General features: G+C 34.9%; 1 protein-coding gene and 1 long non-coding RNA gene across 8 annotated transcripts; one reads left to right on the top strand and one right to left on the bottom strand.

Annotated features, from left to right (window-relative positions):
• Window positions 1-890: 890 nt before the first annotated feature.
• On the bottom strand, window positions 891-5,253 carry LOC113298700. Of its 6 annotated transcripts, none has more exons than XR_003334349.1 (10): window positions 5,088-5,253; window positions 4,945-4,984; window positions 4,796-4,842; window positions 3,765-3,829; window positions 3,359-3,521; window positions 3,046-3,140; window positions 2,252-2,599; window positions 2,032-2,165; window positions 1,340-1,405; window positions 891-1,147 (listed from the first exon to the last, which is right to left on the bottom strand). It is a non-coding gene; the product is annotated as an uncharacterized LOC113298700 (long non-coding RNA). The 6 variants fall into 6 exon arrangements; XR_003334348.1 differs by having other exon boundaries at window positions 5,093-5,253; XR_003334347.1 differs by lacking the exon at window positions 3,765-3,829 and having other exon boundaries at window positions 5,082-5,253.
• Window positions 5,254-15,711: 10,458 nt separating this feature from the next.
• Window positions 15,712-18,633, top strand: LOC113298699 (tankyrase-2-like). 2 transcript variants are annotated; one of them, XM_026547509.1, is made up of 6 exons: window positions 15,712-15,984; window positions 16,352-16,443; window positions 16,563-16,641; window positions 16,742-16,836; window positions 16,917-17,012; window positions 17,755-18,633. In XM_026547509.1, exons 1-6 carry the CDS (start codon window positions 15,816-15,818, stop codon window positions 17,836-17,838), a joined length of 615 nt encoding a protein of 204 aa, XP_026403294.1. In that variant the 5' UTR covers window positions 15,712-15,815; the 3' UTR covers window positions 17,839-18,633. The 2 variants fall into 2 exon arrangements, with proteins under 2 accessions (XP_026403294.1, XP_026403295.1); XM_026547510.1 differs by lacking the exon at window positions 17,755-18,633 and adding an exon at window positions 17,087-17,437 and having other exon boundaries at window positions 15,715-15,984.
• Window positions 18,634-19,310: the final 677 nt, after the last annotated feature.

Raw genomic sequence — 19,310 nt, 5'->3', positions numbered from 1 at the left:
TTACAGACTATTGTTTGTCAAAGCAATTTTCAAGTATTTGAAACTTAATATGACTTCCATCACTAGTAAAGATGAACTTGGCCAAAGCAAAAGCTTACCAACATATATTTCGAGAAATAGATAAGCGAGATAAACGCGGCTCGAAATAGCAAATGTGTATAATCAAAGTCTATATAGCAAAACGACTTTTGTCTTAAGATAGGAGATAGAATAGATAGACTTTTGAGTGATAGATAAGTTCAAGTCTCCACATACCTTTTAATCGATGAATTTCCACCAGTTCCTTGAGCAGTTCTTCGTCTTCGTATGATGATCGCCATGGAGTCTTGATCTCAACTACACTTTCTATCGTAGTCCGAGACTTAGCTATAAGTAGACTTGAAATCAAAACTTATAGTTTTGATCACTAAAATTGACAAACATGCACTACACCAAATCCAGGATTTTGTCACAGGCTATACCTACTACTGATAAGATTTGTAACGGTTATAACCTGCTATAAAAAGGTCGTTACTAATATTTGTGATAGCGTTTTGTAACAGTTTTATCTGTGACAATGGACAGCTACAAGCCACATCTAGAAACATCTATCCTAACGGTTTTATCTGTTACTGTTTTACCACAATCAACGATTGACACGTGTATCAAACCACCACAAACACCACAACAATTATAAATGTTACTTATTATTTTGTAACGACTCTTTAGAGGACACGTGTCAGACTTCAACTACGAAGATTGTAACACTTAACCTATTGCTTTTCATTTGCAACAAATACTGAGATGATGACACGTGTTATTTTTTGTTACACTTTTCCAGGTCATCATCATGAACCTGGATTTCCCAGTTTACAGACCTGTAATATTAAGCCTGATACACCATTGCAATATGCTCATTTTCAATCCGTAATTCATATTTCATACATTATCAATGCACAATTCATACATTTTCCACAAGATACACGAACTATGTGTATAACCGTGATCTTATATAACCAATTTACAAGCACGGTAAAGATACACGAACTATGTGTATAACCGATCTTATATGACTAACATACATGATCTTCAACAAGAACATAAAGTAAAATGACCACAGAAATACCGTGTGAAATGGTTGCTTCTGAAGGCCAAGAACCGATTTAGTCTGCAACAATACATAAAAAAATAATGTTAGTAATAACATAGTAAAATTGTTGTTTCCAATAACATATCTTTGCTCCAACCATTTAACTGAGAAAGAACAAGATTCAAGTTTAAATACAATTTAAACTAACTAGAAAGTTCGATTTATAAAAAGTAATATAGTAAGAGTAGAAGTCATTTCAGAATAACACACCTATGAACCACCTGAAGATTGAATTACTAGTCCGGATACTTTAACAAGCTATATAAGACGTAACGCCTGTCCAAATGTACCCATTTTACAAACACAACATACAAAGAAAAAGAGGTATCCGAAACTGAGGGCACCAATTCTTATTGCTTATGAATTAAAAAAAAAAATACCACTAGAATGGAGTTACCTAGCTCCAATAATGTTCACTGAACTATTAACTAACAAATAAAGTCAAGTAGACATGAATTATTGAAATATTCCTCAACTTGTTAGATGTATACTTTTGCTATCATCTCTGCTACCATTACAGGTCTATGTTTTAGAAATAAAATAAAAATAGAGTAGACAGTTACAAAGTTATGCTCAACATTTGTTCGCAAATACAATAAGTTATAAGAGAAGCAAAATCTAAGGGATTAACATTTTCTTGATTGTCAAAAACTCCTATTAAGACAAAGTGAGTTATCCTGAAAATCCGCAAATTCAATAAGTTTTAAGAGAAGCAAAGTCTGGATTAACATATTCTCGACTGTCAAAAACCCTATTAAGACAAATTAAGTTATCCTGAATCCAATCTGCTAAACACACTGCAAGAGCAATTTAAAAAAATGTCCAAATAATTTAGTTTCTCTACTGCCGTATAAAATTGAACTAAGATAAGACATTCAGTATATAGAGGTGTCAACATGAACCTTTCTTGCACCTAGAAATCGTCAAACCAAGAAAGATACTTTTATGAATGTTGCCGCCTCCACTTGCAGGGTCTTTCCTTCCATGGGTTAAGAAGTCACTTGATGCCCACCACCACCTTCCTTACCATGAGCACCTGCAAACAAGTCTGGACATTTTCAGCACTTCTTTTACAAACCTAACTAAAAAAGTTCAAAATTATTTATACAGTCTAGAATTTACCTGCCAAACTTCACCATTTATATCTCCGATGCCAACTAACTCGCTCAATTGAGAAGCAAGGTTCTGCCATTAATTCGTTGTTGAGAATCTTCCCTAGACAATCTAGATGGCCAAACTCACTTTGGTGCTTTAAACCCACTAACTGGATACATACAACAACATCACTTGGATCAATTTTGAGGGCATGTAAAACAAACCAGTTAAACAATCAATACATCATTTGGAAAAGAGACTGCTTAAATGGAATAAACCAAGAACCCAAAAAAAGTTCAAATCATCAGTTTTCCCTAGAGAATTCCGGCCAGCATTCCTCATCAACAAGCAAATGCCAGTCAAAGCTGCATCATCCTGGATTAAAACAAAACAACCAGCAAAGATTTCAAAATAAGTTTTAATTGATATAGATTGATGATAAAAAATGACCAGCAAAGACTTCAAAATAAGCTTTACCATGTAGTCAATGTTTATGTTGCAGTTGCACACAGTGAAAAGCAGGAGAAACATATTTCCACAACGTATTTCAGATTGCTCTTTTTTAGTTTTACAAATAAAACCTTATGCAGATTATGTGACAGAGATTAGTTTATTTTAACTTCCTCTCGTTGAACACAACTAGTGCAAGCAGACAATAGAGAAAATATTCACCACTGTACTAATGATCATGATTGAACACTTAACTTAAGAAAGGTTCATACGTATCTTCCCCTGCAAGATATTTATTATGGAACAGTGTGGCTTACTTTGGGTTGGCTACTATATAAAAAAACTGAAATAAAATATGGTCAACCAGGTACCTTTCCGTCATCGTATTTCTTGGCCTCAACTTCCTTCTCATCCCTATTTTGGGATCATCACTTTCCTTGTTTGCTTCAGATGCTGCTACATCACTCTGCAACCAGAATATAACATTAACCATGAGAACGATTCTGCTTATCCTAAACCAACATGCCTATCCATATGTAAAAGTGAGAAACATATAAGAACAAGCCCTAAATACTATGATAATAAACGATTGTGGTCTTATCATACTCATGCTTGATACAGGACATAAGCTAAAGACAAAAGAAAATAAAAATAAAAAGATTGACAGTGATAAATAAGATTCACCTTGATCTCCACCATTACCGTTTCCATCATGGTAACCAGTAAGATGCACTCTACAACCACTGCTCAATAATTTAAAAACAATTTCATCTTCCTCCTCATCAAACAGCAAATCCAGAGGAATCGCAAGGATTTTCACATCGAGGAACTTGTCAAAAAGCTCAGCCTGTGAACAAGTTGAAGTTTATAAAAGGTCTCATGATGCAAAGAACATTCCTTACAAAGAGTAAAATGTTGAACTAAGATATAAGCTATGAAAAATGTTGCTTGTGTTGGGCAACGGCATACTCACCTATTATCAAATTTCTATAATAAAGATGTAGAATAACATTCACACGGCAGAGGTTAAAGATGGAATGAATATTTAGACATCAGATATGAATATTTATCATGATTGACAGACAGAGACCTTAACGTTTATCAGATTTGGGCACTAGATATGCACATAGAGAACGCACGCAGATCATTCATTCCCTAAAATCATTCAATGAAAACAAAAGAGAGACCTTAAAATCCATGGTAATGAAATAATAAAGGTTAAACTTCTCATGTTAACAATTTGAAATATCTTTTGTACTACCCATATGATGCAAGCTTTCGAAATTTATTAAAGTCAGTACCTAGAATAAAAAATCTGATACAAAAATGTAACAACTAGTCATACTGTCTACACAGTTTCTAGCTTATACAGATAACAAATTGAACATGTTAAGTAATTAAAACATAAGCAGAAATTAGCATACCATGTTAGATACGCAATATTAATGGTATACAATGAAAACCATCTATAACTTGAACTAAAAGATGACAAATTCACACAAAAATTACCAACCCATCCCAATATCTGACACCTAACACAGTTCCTATCACTTTTTCTTCTGAGTTTTAACATCACTTTCACAAGCAGAAGACTACAAAAACACCTAAGCATATATACCTCTTGAGTCGAGTACAAGAAAATTTGTAATATGACGGATAGAGAAGGTATAACCTGCTAACCAAGAAGAAAGGTGGGACTGATATGATGTAAACTAATCAATTACTTATATTATAGCACATGATATCATCAGTACTCACAAGTGACAGCAGTAAAGGTGGTAGTCTGTAGATATATAGACTTCATAAATGTCATTTTTCCGTCAATAAGAATATGCTACTCAATTCATGAAATCCAATCTACTGCAATAAGAATAATTAGTTTCCTATGTTAAGTAAAAATCCAAGAATATATTATCTACCATTCCAAGTATCTACGTATCTACCGGAGGATCCTTTCATATCAACTGAGACAAAATCAGTTAACAACTGAATCTAAACAAATCCCAAAATCGGATAAAAAATTCACATCAAAATCAGTTACAAATAAACATATCCACCCATTACCTAGACCCTAATATAAAATCCAGTTGAAAGAAAAGAAAAAAAATCCAAATTCTGTACCTTTGTAAAATCAAACCCTAATAACCGCACCAAATTGAGAAATCAACCTGAAATAAACCAATAATCGAAATATGGTTAAAACCCAATGAAGAGAATCAACCAAATCAACAAAAAGAAAATAAAATTTTTTTAAAACTCAACTATTGTACCTGATGAACCCTAATAACCGCACCAAATTGAGAAATCAACCTGAAATCCACCATTAATCGAAAAATGGTTAAAACCCAGTAAAGAGAATCAACCAGATCAAAAAATAAAGTTGTAAGAAAAGAACTTGAATTCAAACCCTAACTTTACATGATGTTGTTTGAAAAAGTAAAACCCTGCAAAAAATTAAGAGATGTGAAGCTTTATCGAGTTTCCATTGGGTTTCTATTAGGTTTTCAAGTGAAAAAATTCATGGTGGACTCTGGTTCGTGGTGGTGGTGTTTAGGGAGTAGGTGTTCTGCTGCGGATAAGGTTTGGGAAAAGTAAAGTGGGAAAAAGATATCGAGATATATATAGGCTCGATAATACCGAAGTTCGATAATACCAAAGTTGAATCTTGACCGTGCAAAATGGAACTATCAGATCTCGGAGGTCGAGGCGTTGAATCGGTAGCTCCTGGATGACAAAATAGTAAATAAATATTTTAATTCAGAAACCGCTTATTAAGCTCTCGGAATTTTTATCTGTTTTTACCGAATCAGAGACCGCTATGTATCGGCTACTGTCAGCGAGGGTATCTGATGTGGGTCATCGAAACCTACTTTCTACTAGTGCGGCATTCCTCATCAACAAGAAAACGCCAGTCAATCCATGGATAATTAATGACTAAGTGACTACGGCGTGAATCCGACTATATACTTACAAGTTACATCTCTATAACGATCCCAACTTTTTCTGATCATGTTTGCTGGGTTGAAATTCTGAGTAGCTACCTTCATTACTTTTAAAGTGTAAAAATGACATTCTAACTGGTCATCATGGTCTTGATCTTGTTTAATGATTGTAAAAGAAATTAGTACGTATAGTTAAATATTTAGAGGTGGAAACATATGAAATAGCAAAGCATATGATGAGAGAGAATACACAATTAAAACTGATAGGATTTTAAGTTAAAAGCACTCGATAGATAAAATAGCATCCTGACGCACAGGGAAAAAAAATCAGTCATTGGCCAAAAAGAACATAAATATTTATGAGACTACTTCTTAAAACTGTAATTTGCAAGTAAATTCATAGGGTCAAAATTACTAGCACTACAGAAGCACGTCCATCGCCCTGCCACAAATAACATCAGAACCTCATCAAACACCAACGTAATTAAAAAGAAAATATGAACTAGGATCAATAGTTATACAAAAAGAAGTTAAAAGAAGTTTGTGCACCCACCCCACACTAACAGCTGATTTACAGCTAATACAGAATCATAGCTATCATTAAGCCAATAAGATCAAAGAAAAATATTAACCCAGGAAATTAAGTAAAAATCCATCTCAAAAAATGTCAAATCATCAGCATTAGTCCCGTAGTCTTTAAAGGGATAAAACAAAGAAACCGTTAGCATTGTACGGCCTTTAGGAGGAAGCAGTGGTCAAACTTTGCCCAACGAGACTCTGCATTGTACAGCCTTTAGGAGGAAGCAGTGGTGTACGTGTGCCTTGGGAATGAATTTGTGCAGATTGTTTGGGACAGGTCACCAGTTCGTATGACAACCTCTTTGTTTATGTTGTTTTTAACGTTGGATCAGAATTGAATATCCCAGAATTGAATATGAAATATATCTTATTTTAACCTTTCAGGTTCACAAATTAGTAGAGTTCGACCTGAGTTTCTCATTCGGATGAACTGAAGAGGCCATATATCTGATTTTAACATCTCAGGTTCAAAAATTACTAGAGATAGACTCTCATTCAGATAAACTGAAGATAAAATATATCTTATTTTAACATCTCAGATTCATAAATTACTAGAATTAGACCTGAGTTTCTCATTCGGAGGAACTGGAGATGAAATTTATCAGATTTGGACATCCCAGGTTCAAAGATTACTAGAGTTGTACCTGACTTTCTCATTCTGAGGAACTGAAGATGAAATCTATCAGATTCAAACATCACGAGTTCAATGATTGCTAGAGTTAGACCTGAGTTTTCGTTCGGATGAACTGAAGACGAAATATATCTGATTCGAACATCACATGTTCAAAGATTGTTAGAGTTAGACCTGAGTTTCTCGTTCGGATGAACTGGAAACAGAATACATCATATTTGAACATCACAGGTTCAGATATTACTAGAGTTAGACTTTAGTTTCTCGTTCTGATGAACTGCAAACGAAATATATCAGAATTAAACATCACAGGTTCAAATATTACGAGAGTTAGACCTAAATTTCTCGTTCGGATGAACTGAAGACGAAATATATCAGAAATGAACATCACATGTTCAAAGATTACTAGAGTTAGACCCGAGCTTTTCGTTCGGATGAACTAAAGATGAAATTTATCAGATTGGAACATCCCGGGTTCAAAGATTACTAGAGTTAGACTTGAGTTTCCCGTTCGGGTGAACTGAAGACAAAATATATCAGATTGGAATACCCTGGGTTAAAAGATTACTAGAGTTAGACCTGAGTTTCTCGTTCGGATGAACTGAAGATGAAATATATCAGAATTGAACATCACAGGTTCGAAGATTACTAGCGTTAGACCTGAGTTTCTCGTTCGGATGAATTGGAAACAGAAAATATCATATTTGAACATCACGGGTTCAAAGATTACTAGAGTTAGACTTCTCATTCGGATGAATTGCAGACGAAATATATCAGAATTAAACATCACGGGTTCAAATATTACGAGAATTAGACCTGAGTTTCTCGTTCGGATGAACTGAAGACGAAATATATCAAAAATGAACATCATTAGTTCAACGCTTACTAGAGTTAGACATGAGCTTCTCGTTCGAATGAGCTGAAGATGAAATTTATCAGATTTGAACATCCCGGGTTCAAAGATTACTAGAGTTAGACTTAAGTTTCCCGTTCAGGTGAACTGAAGACAAAATATATCAGATTGGAACATCCCGGGTTCAAAGATTACTAGAGTTAGACCTGAGTTTCCCATTCGGATGAACGGAAGATGAAATGTATCAGAATCGAACAACCCGGTTGAAAGATTACTAGAGTTAGACTTGAGTTTCCCGTTCGGGTGAACTGAAGACAAAATATATCAAATTGGAACATCTCAGGTTCAAAGATTACTAGATTTAAACCTGAGTTTCCCGTTAGGATGAACGAAAGATGAAATATATCAGAATCGAACATCCCGAGTTCAAAGATTACTAAAGTTAGCCATGAGCTTCCCGTCTGGGTGAACTAAAGATGAAATATATCAGATTCGAACACCCCGGGTTCAAAGATTACTAGAGTTAGACTTGAGTTTCTCGTTCGGATGAACTGAAGACAAAATATATCATATTGGAACATCTCGGGTTCAAAGATTACTATAATTGACCTGAGTTTCCCGCTCGGATGAACGGAAGATGAAATATATCAGAATCGAACAACCCGCGTTGAAAGATTAGACCTGAGTTTCTCGTTCGGATGAACCGGAGACGAAATATATCAGAAATGAACATCACTAGTTCAAAGATTACTAGAGTTAGACCTGAGCTTCTCGTTCGGATGAACTGAAAATGAAATTTATCAGATTGGAACATCCCGGGTTCAAAGATTACTAGAGTTAGACTTGAGTTTCTCGTTCGGGTGAACTGAAGACAAAATATATCAGATTGGAACATCCCAGGTTCAAAGATTACTAGAGTTAGACCTGAGTTTTCCGTTCATCCGAACGGAAGATGAAATATATCATAATCGAATAACTCGCGTTGAAAGATTACTAGAGTTAGACTTGAGTTTCCCGTTTGGGTGAACTGAAGACAAAATATATCAAATTGGAACATCCCGGGTTCAAAGATTACTAGAGTTAGACCCGAGTTTCTCGTTCGGATGAACTGAAGACGAAATATATCAGAAATGAACATCACTAGTTCAAAGATTACTAGAGTTAGACCTGAGCTTCTCGTTCGGATGAACCGAAGATGAAATTTATCAGATTAGAACATCCCGGGTTCAAAGATTACTAGAGTTAGACTTGAGTTTCCCGTTCGGGTGAACTGAAGACAAAATATATCAGATTGGAACATCCCGGGTTCAAAGATTATTAGAGTTAGACCTGAGTTTTCCGTTCAAATGAAAGGAAGATGAAATATATCAGAATCGAACAACCCGCGTTGAAAGATTAGACATGAGTTTCTCGTTCGGATGAACTGAAGACAATTTCTTTTAGAAATGAACATCACAGGTTCAAAGATTACTAGAGTTAGACATGAGCTTCTCGTTCGGATGAACTGAAGATGAAATTTATCAGATTCGAACATCCCGAGTTCAAAGATTACTAGAGTTAGACTTGAGTTTCCCGTTCGGGTGAACTGAAGACAAAATATATCAGAATGGAACATCCCGGGTTCAAAGATTACTAGAGTTAGACCTGAGTTTCCCGTTCAGATGAACGGAAGATGAAATATATCAGAATCGAACAACCCGCGTCGAAAGATTACTAGAGTTAGACTTGAGTTCCCTGTTCGGATGGACGAAAGATGAAATATATCAGAATCGAACATCACGAAAATGACCATGTTAGACTTGACCATGTTACGCTTATCCGAAATAAGTAAAGTAAATAGTACAAACAATGAAAATGACAATATTGCCCCTTATTGGATATAAGTAAAGTAAATAGTACAAACCGTGAAAATGACCATATTACCATTACTTGAAATTAGTGCAATAAATATCACGGAGATAGTGAAAATGACCATACTACCCTTATCGGAAATAAGTGAAATAAATATTACAGATTGTGAAAATGACCGTATTACCCTTACTGGAAATAAGTGCAATAAATATCACACAGACAGTGAAAATGACCATGTTACCCTTACTAGGAATTAGTGTAATAAATATCATGGATACAGTTAAAATGATCATACTACCCTTACCAGAAATAAGTGAAGTAAATATTACAGATTGTGAAAATGACCATATTACCCTTACTAGAAATAAGTTAATAAATATCACAGAGACAGTGAAAATGACCAAACTACCCTTATCAAAAATAAGTAAAGTAAATATTATAGAATGTGAAAATGACTATTTTACCCTTACTGGAAGTAAATGCAATAAATATCATGGAGACTGTCCAAATAACCAAATTACCCTTATTAGAAATAAGTGTAGTAAATATCACACAGACGGTGAAAATGACTATACTACCCTATTGGAAATTAGTGAAATAAATATGATGGCGACTATGAAAATGACCAGACTACCCTTATCAAAAATAAGTAAAGTAAATATTACAGACTGTGAAAATGACTATTTTACCCTTACTGGAAATAAGTGCAATAAATATCATGGAGATTGTCAAAATGACCAAACTACCCTTATTGGAAATAAGTGCAATAAATATCACACAGACGGAGAAAATGACTATACTACTCTTACTGGAAATTAGTGAAATAAATATTATGGAGACTGTGAAAATGACCAGACTACCCTTATAAAAAAAAGTAAAGTAAATATTACAGACTGTGAAAATGACTATTTTACCCCTACTGGAAATAAGTGCAATGAATATTATGGAGTGTCAAAATGACCAAACTACCCTTATTGGAAATAAGTGCAATAAATATCACACAGACGGTGAAAATGACCATACTACCCTTACTGAAAATTAGTGAAATAAATATTATGGAGATTGTGAAAATGACCAGACTACCCTTATCAAAATAAGTAAAGTAAATATTACATAATGTGAAAATGACTATTTTACCCTTACTGGAAATATGTGCAACAAATATTATGGAGACTGTCAAAATGACCAGACTATCCTTATCAGAAATAAGTAAAGTGAATATTACAGATTGTGAAAATGACCATACTACCCTTACTGGAAATAAGTGCAATAAATATTATGGAGACTTTGAAAATGACCAGACCACCCTTTTCGGATATGAGTAAAGTAAATATTACAGTCTGTGAAAATGACCATTTTACCCTTAGGGGAAATAAGTGCAATAAATGTTATGGAGACTGTGAAAATGACCAGATTACACTTATCGGAAATAAGTAAAGTAAATATCACTGACAGTGAAAATGACCAAATTACCCTTACTAGAAATTAGATTGCACTTATCGGAAATAAGTAAAGTAAATTACCCTTACTGACAGTGAAAATGACCAAATTACACTCTCAATAATATTTATTGCACTAATTTCCAGTAAGGGTAGTCTGGTCATTTTCACAGTCTCCATAATATTTATTGCATATGTTACCAATAAGGGTAAAGTGGTCATTTTCATTGTCTGTAATATTTACTTTACTTATTTTTGATAAGGTAGTTTGGTAATTTTCATAGTCTCCATGATAATTATTGCACTTATTTCCAGTAAGGGTAATATGATCATTTTCAGTCTCTAATATTTACTTTACTTATATTTGATAAGGGTAGTTTGGTTATTTTCATAGTCTACATGATATTTTTTGCATTTATTTCCAGTAAGGGTAATATGGTCATTTTCATAGTCTGTAACATTTACCTTACTTATTTCTGATAAGGGTAGTATGGTCATTTTCACAGTCTCCAGAATATTTATTACACTTATTTCCAGTAAGGGTAAAATAGTCATTTTCATAGTATGTAATATTTACTTTACTTATTTTTGATAATGGTAGTTTGGTCATTGTCATGATATTTATTGCACTTATTTCTAGTAAGGGTAATATAGTCATTTTTGTAGTCTTCATGATATTTATTGCACTTATTTCTAGTAAGAGTAATATGGTCATTTTCACAGTAAGGGTAATATGATCGTTTCAAAATGTGTAATATTTCCTTTACTAATTTCCGATAAGGGTAATCTGGTCATTTTCACAGTCTTCATAATATTTATTGCACTTATTTCCACTAAGGGTAAAATGGTCAATTTCACAGTCTGTAGTATTTACTTTACTTATTTCTTATAAGGGTTGTATGCTTATTTTCACAGTCTGTAATATTTACTTTACTTATTTCCGATAAGGTTGTCTGGTCATTTTCACATTTTTCATAATATTTATTGCACTAATTTCCATTAAGGGTAATATGGTCATTTTCATAGTCTGTAATATTTACTTCACTTATTTATGATAAGGGTAGTCTGGTCATTTTCACAGTCTGCATAATATTTTGTTGCACTTTTTTCCATTAAGGGTAATATGGTCATTTTAACATTATGTAATATTTACTTTACTTATTTCCGATAAGGGTAGTCTGGTCATTTTCACAATCTTCGGAATTGTTATTGCACTTATTACGATAAGGATAGTCTGGTAATTTTCACCGTTTTAGGAAAAAGCAGATATATGTCAAAGTCAAATTTCTATAAAGTCATGACTTGTTGACTTGGTCTTGATTCTGTTTTCTGATATTAATAAAATTTAAAAAAAAAAGAAAAATGTATTTTGATTTATAGAAATGAAATATAATTGTTAGTTTGTACAAATGTGGGAAAATTGGTGACAAGTAAAATTCAAAGTGTTATAATTTTGGGGTTGTTTTAGATGTGGTGAAATATTTGGGTGGAATCATCACTTTGAATTTTAATTGTGATTGTCTGTAAAATTGTCAACAAATATTATTGTGACTAATAAAAGAATTTAATATTCCTAATTGTTATCACGAATACAAAATTTAATAATAGTTATAACTGTTGCAAGACTTATCACAGGTGTATCTCTGACTGGAAAATAAATTGTGACAGGTTGCACTGTTACAAAATCCTGGTTTTGGCGTAGTGATGCTTGAGATAGCAACGTATGCGAGTTCGACCGAGCGGTGCTCTAACAATCTCCCCCTTTGTCAATATTAGTGACAAAACTATTAATACATGTGGAATACAAAAAATAAATAAATTACTTTTGTATCTCTTCTTCCACATGCCTGATCTTCAACATTACTCGAAATCTTAGTCACTTCCAAGTACTCCAATGATCCCAAAGGTTGTAAGTTTAGTATCACCGTTGTTGAAAATCCGTAGCTATAGCAATGAGAAAACAAGAATTCTCAATCATTGTTATACAGTGTCATAGTATTATTATACAACATCAAAGTTCAATTGTATCACAACTTCGACAATAATACTATGGTGATATGTATCACTCCTCCTTAGTCAATAATCCATCTCACATGGAAACCACTCCCCCTTAGTCAATAATCCATCTCACATGGAAACTACTCCCCCTTACGTAATGATCCGAAAACCATATGTATTTGTAGTGTGAACTACACATTAATTCTCCCCCTTTTTGTCAATAAAATTGGCAAAGGTACGAAAACTAGTGGGATCCTAATGAAATTTCCATAGAGACATCTCATGTCCAAAAGAAAGCACATATCAACTTTTTAGATGCAATCATATAGCCGAAGCTAAATGCTTTCATCAAGGAGTTTATAAAGATACAAGATAACCCCTATAATATTCCACAGCCGCACTCCCCACAAAGATTTGGCAATTAAGCACAAGTTCAATTAAGAACTCTCCCCCATAATATGTCATTATCGAAAGAACAACAAGAGCGACCTTACTTTCACAAGAAAAGAAGGATTTCTTTGGACATAACAAATCACATACGAATATTAATTTGAATCCAAAGATACTCAATTAAATTAACCATAAGAAAACCCATGATTAATTTAATCGGAATATACAACTAAATTCATCACAAGAGAGTGATCAATTCAATTGGTCATGCTCAACATAAGGGAGCTTGCGGAGCAACACAACTAAACAAACCATAAAATGATCGATTCAATTGATTATGTTCAATCATAAGAAAACTTATGGAGCAACACAGTACATATATAAAAATGGATCAGGGAAGATCAATATTGCGGAATAGACAAGGATTCATTCTATTTTCCATCACTATTTGCACAATGACATACAATTTACATAATCCTCGTAAATAAAAGTTCATCCTATCTTCCATCAATATTTGCATAATGACATATAATAGGCTTAAAACTTTTGTAATGCCAAAAGTCCATTCATTCTTTTATCAATACATGCATATCGACATACGAAAGACTTAGCTTTTGACAAGATATGGGACAATCATAGTTCACGGACGCAAACACACATATCCCATAATAAATTTGCAATATATCATAAAGATTAAGACTACAAAAACCAGCTTCCAAACAACTTTTTATAATTTAAAATAAGCCTAAAAACATGAAGATGAAAATATTGGACATAGCTATGTGTAATCACAATAATGGCTATTCCAAACTCTAGTTATTCTTCCTAAAACACAAGAATAAAATTTTTCATAAGAAGATTTACTTGACAAAATAAAATCACAGTTCATTGAGAACCTCATACCTTTCAATGAATCCGTCAAAGAAGGTATCACTGATTTCCTTTACTCTCTTGACCGTAGACACACCATGTTCGTGAGTTAGAACACTAACTTTACGATCAACAATCCGAGCAAGCTGTCTAGCCTTGACACAGTCCATGATGAGATTCTTTTGATTCCGTATCAAAATATTCTTATTAGCAAGGATTTTGGCATGACCATCTAAGAGTTGGTTTATTTGCAATTGAAGATTCGCAAACTCGACCTTTGAATCGTTCTGAAAACGAGTTAAATCCTTGATAGAATCATTAATCCAGGAGTTGTGATCCTTTCTTTCAATCATCTTCTTTAGAACCATCTCTTGAATTGACTCACGTCCTTGAGTGTCTTCCTCCATATCAAGATGCATTATCTCTTGAGATTTTGCAGAGTTCTCTATATAATTTTTTGATAGCGATGGAATAACACAACAAAGAGTATATATGTATTTGTAAACAGGGGAAGGAAACTCTTGTTTTGAAAACCCTATGAACTCACAGGAGTAGGATACGGACGTTCATGGACCGTTCACAAGAGAGAGATGAATTTGAACTAGGGAGAATGATTATTAGAAACACTGAAAAACTCATTCTCTATTATATTAGTAAATCATCTTAGTTTAACTCATTCAATAACCGAAAATATTCCGGTTGCCTCTCATTTCATTTTTACGCTATGTACCTTTGATGTGTAAAATTCAAACATCTAAACAAAATCAACAACAACAAAAAGAATTGAGATCCAGATTTGAATATAAAAATTATATTATGAGATACTAGGAACGCAAATACTTACATGAAAAAAAGTCTCGTAGTTTTGGCATCTTGAATCCAAAGCTATATAAGTCCAGTGAACTGAAAACGGTGACAAAGCTGGAAAAAAAATCATTTGATTTTAGGCTCTTTAATAACCCATTCATTTTATCTTCCAAAGACCACCAAGTTTTGAAAATCGGAATCGACGAATTCCCAATTTTCCCATCTTCAAGAAGCTTAAATGGAAGAACCTTATTATCAATTTCAGTAGTGTCAAGTAGATCCAATTCAATTAAAACAAGGTACGAATCTATGAATCACAAAAAGAAAAATATATCAAATCGGATCGAAAGTCATAAAAAAACTAGGAATTAAGAACAAAAGTTCACCATCACCAGAGAAGAGATCGAGAACTTTATTCGTGTAGAACTGAAGTATATCATCTATATCGGTATTGTACACGAAGGGTGATTTTCGGTATTTAAGAAAAGGCAGAGCATAAGGTCTCGCACGTGTGTTGGACGAGAGAGTACAAAATCTGGTAGCAAATAATTTTTTTTCTGCGATTGGACTTCACAGTAACCGGTTTTGGATTAACTAGTAATTCCTAGCTCTAAAAAATCTACAAACACCTGTTCCCTTACTTTAATTGGGCTCGAGAAAGGCTAGTATTCCCAAGTAACCCGACTAATAAAAATCCTCAAACACCCAACCAGCAAAACCCCATTCTCTCTCTCTAACTCTGTAAACACACAGATCAAAATCTTAAAAAGCAAAAGCAAAAATGGCAGTTCCGGCTAGACCTAATGGACTTGAAGATGATGAAGAAGAAGGTATATTCGGGGAAGAAGAACTCGAGATGGATATCAATATTGATACAACTCCTCCACATCTTCGTGCTCTAGCTGAGGCTGCTCAGCTCGGCAACGTCGACGCCCTTCGCCATGCTCTAGGTATAAATCTTTACAATTTTCTTAACTCCTTTAGCGTGATTATTTTTGTTAAGTAGTCTATTAATCTAATCAAACTAAGGGTATGTTAGGTTTTACATCTTCTATAAGTTGGGGTTTTGATTGGTTGAACAAGTCAGGGTTCTTGTGAGAGTCGGGTACCTTTGAAACTGATAACTCAAAATAATTTGGTGATAACAAACAAATGATATCATGATAATGCGTTACTGCTGAATATTAGCCTGTATTGCCTTTTCAACTTTGTTGTGACTGATATGTTTCTTAATTTCGAATGTAATGGATTGGACTGATATTTAGGTGCACAATTTGTTATTTCTGTTGATTGAGTTCCCTCCATGGATTAATTCAGATATTTTGACTGGGAATATCGATGAACCCGTGGAAGACGGGGATACCGCCCTCCACCTGACCTGTCTGTATGGGTATCTGCCTTGTGTCCAGGTTGGTTATCTTGCTTTATTATCTTTTCTTCTTCTGGTTGAACTTTTGTTTTCTGGTACAAGGTATAGGGAAGTATATTCTTTTCTTGGGGTGAAGTCTTTATTAGCATTCTCTTGTAGTTACTTTTGGAGAGGGGAGCTAGCATGGAGGCTAAGGATGAGGATGGTGCAATTCCTATTCACGATGCTTGTGCAGGAGGTATCACTTGTCCACTAATTTAAAGTGCACCTAGTTGAGTCATTATGAGTTATGTCTTTACAAGTTTTATAATCTACTTTTATGTGATGGGTGTTGGCAGGATTTGCTGAAATTGTGCAGCTTCTAATCAACTCTGCTGGCAACCCCGATCTTGTTAACAAGATGTTGAACACAGTTGATGTGGAAGGTGACACAGTAAGTGGAAATGAAATGAAATTATTTTCCTTTTCCTAAAATTACCGATTGATATTGGACAGAATTGTTTTCATGTGCAGCCTCTCCATCATGCGGCTAGAGGAGAACATGTGGAAGTTGTGCGTCTATTACTTGCAGCTGGAGCTTCTCCAACTAAAGCAAACATCTATGGGAAGGTTTGTGAATAAGGGCTTTTCTAGATATATTTTTCCATGGAGTCCAGATCTCTGAGTCCCATTTTCTTTTTCAGTCCCCAGTTGATCTCACTGAACCAGAAACGGAGGTGAAGAGAATTCTGGAAACCTCAGCCAATGGTTTGGTTTGTTAGTTAGATGCTTGGTGCTAATTATACTGTCGCAAGCACTCCAGCTATATATGAAGTTTGAGGTGGTAGAGTGAGAGCCCGAGGGGAATGAAACCTTAGTTGGTCCATAGTGAACAGTCGTATACAATATCAGATACTGGAATAGTGTACTTTGCTTTTCTGCTCATTAGTATTAGTTTGACTGTTATTTCTCTAGGTTCATGTTACTTTGTTAGTTTGCCCGAGGGTAAAGCGGCACCTTATAATCATTATATATTCTTGCCATGGTTTGATATTGGTTGGAGAGTTTGGACTACCTTTTTCACTTGACCGTCGTCGGAGTCATTGAAAGACTATTTCCAGCAAGCTTCTGTTATAAAGTAGTATTTTTTTAGGGGTGTCAGGGTAGAAGGCTGGCCAAATCTGAGCTAGGATCTTTTACCTGGATTGCTCGTGAAACCCATGAGATTATTGCCTAGGGACGGACCATGATGTATGCAATATGCATCTTAGGTTCTTCCGGTTGGTGCATGGAAGTCTTGGTCATGTACCAAATTCAAGTAAATGTCATTAATAGAGTGTAGATTTTCTGCCTGTGTGGTTTTCCTGCACAGCCTGTCGTTAACCAGGATGAAAAAAAAGAGGTGTGTTTCGTCATTGGCGTGGTGATGGGAGTAGCGAGCTTGCGACAGGAGTAGCGAGCCAATCATGGGTTGCGACAGGAGTAGCGAGCTTGCGACAGGAGTAGCGAGCCAACTACAACGGACCGATAGAAGACGAGCAGTACCAAGTTGGGTGACCGTTTGGAAAGTTGCGACTGATAGGAAAATTTCTCCTAATGCGCCAGGGAGCGCAGGCCATAACTCCAGATGCGCAATTCTAATGATAGTTGTCAGACCTTAAAGCTTCGTTTCTAGCTTCGCAAATTCATGTCCATTTCCCCTTGTAAGAATGCTTTGTAAGCATGATACAGCTTCCAAACTGATCCAATTTGCCCTTGCTCTGTGAAGGATATAAAGCGTTGAAGGCTAATGCCAATGCGTTGTATGCATCAGTGGCTTCTGAGTACTTCCCAGGCATGCCTTAGACTCATGCATAGCCTATTTCCACATACTTAATTTGGCTCGGTCCTTGAGCTGAAATGTACGCACACATCCTGCTTGTCGCAAGGGTGCATAAGTCAGTCTCATATCGTACTTTCCTTGCATGTAATGTCAATGGCTTATGCAAGCTCGCCCTTACTTGCATTAGCGGACAGTTTCCCTTCCTAGCCATGCCTAATGTCAATGGGTTCACACCTACTTTGAACAGCTTGATAGGCAGTTGAGCATCCAAGGAATGAAATGCAATTACCCCTATTAAGTACTAGGTATCACCCCGGCCTACGGCTGGGGCTCAACCTCTTACGATTTCATTTTGTTGTTTTGTTTGCCGGTTTGTACCCCTCAATATTTGTTCTTATGAATTCACAATTCCAAAAATTGTATTCTTATCGTGGTAGAGTAATGAAGTGTGCATTATTTAAAAATGTTGTTTTCATTCTGTTCCACGTTTCCTCTTCATTCATCTTTGGATTAACTAAAAATCCTTTCAGATAGATTGAATCCGCACACCGTAACATAATTAATTTACTGCACTAATTGCTTCAGATATAACGGATTAGCTAGGTTCAGTAGATTATCACAGTTTAATTTAAACTACAAAGATTAACCATGTGTAAGTAAAACACAGATGTTGTCACTCCACTATATAGTAACTTTCTAGGTGGTTTTGTGCTTAAAAAAAATAAAAAATTAGGGTGTTTTGTTCGTTGGTTCTTTTTTCTTTATTTATGTAAGCTATTCCACTTTCTCTGATACCAACCAAACATGAATAACTATGGAACCAAGGGCTAGCAAGTTCTCTTGTAAATCTTACCTGTCCGAACACAATACCACCAGATGCTAGCAACTTCGTCTGGCTGACCTCCTCTCTCACATGTTCTTACGCACCGCCAATTCTTGGACTTCCTCTCTCACATGTTCTTACGCACCACCACCTAATTATTGTGTTCAGCACCATCGGATGCGCGCGGTAGAAGAATAGTGTATGATCTATCAGATCCGAATTTAGAATTAAGTAAATGGGGGACAACCAATATATGAATCATTTTACTGAACAATCATTTTAT

This window comes from Papaver somniferum, chromosome 7 (genome assembly GCF_003573695.1).
Source record: "Papaver somniferum cultivar HN1 chromosome 7, ASM357369v1, whole genome shotgun sequence".
Classification (NCBI taxonomy): domain Eukaryota; kingdom Viridiplantae; phylum Streptophyta; class Magnoliopsida; order Ranunculales; family Papaveraceae; genus Papaver; species Papaver somniferum.
Note: the sequence above shows the minus strand (reverse complement) of the source record. Positions and strands in the feature narration are given on the sequence as shown.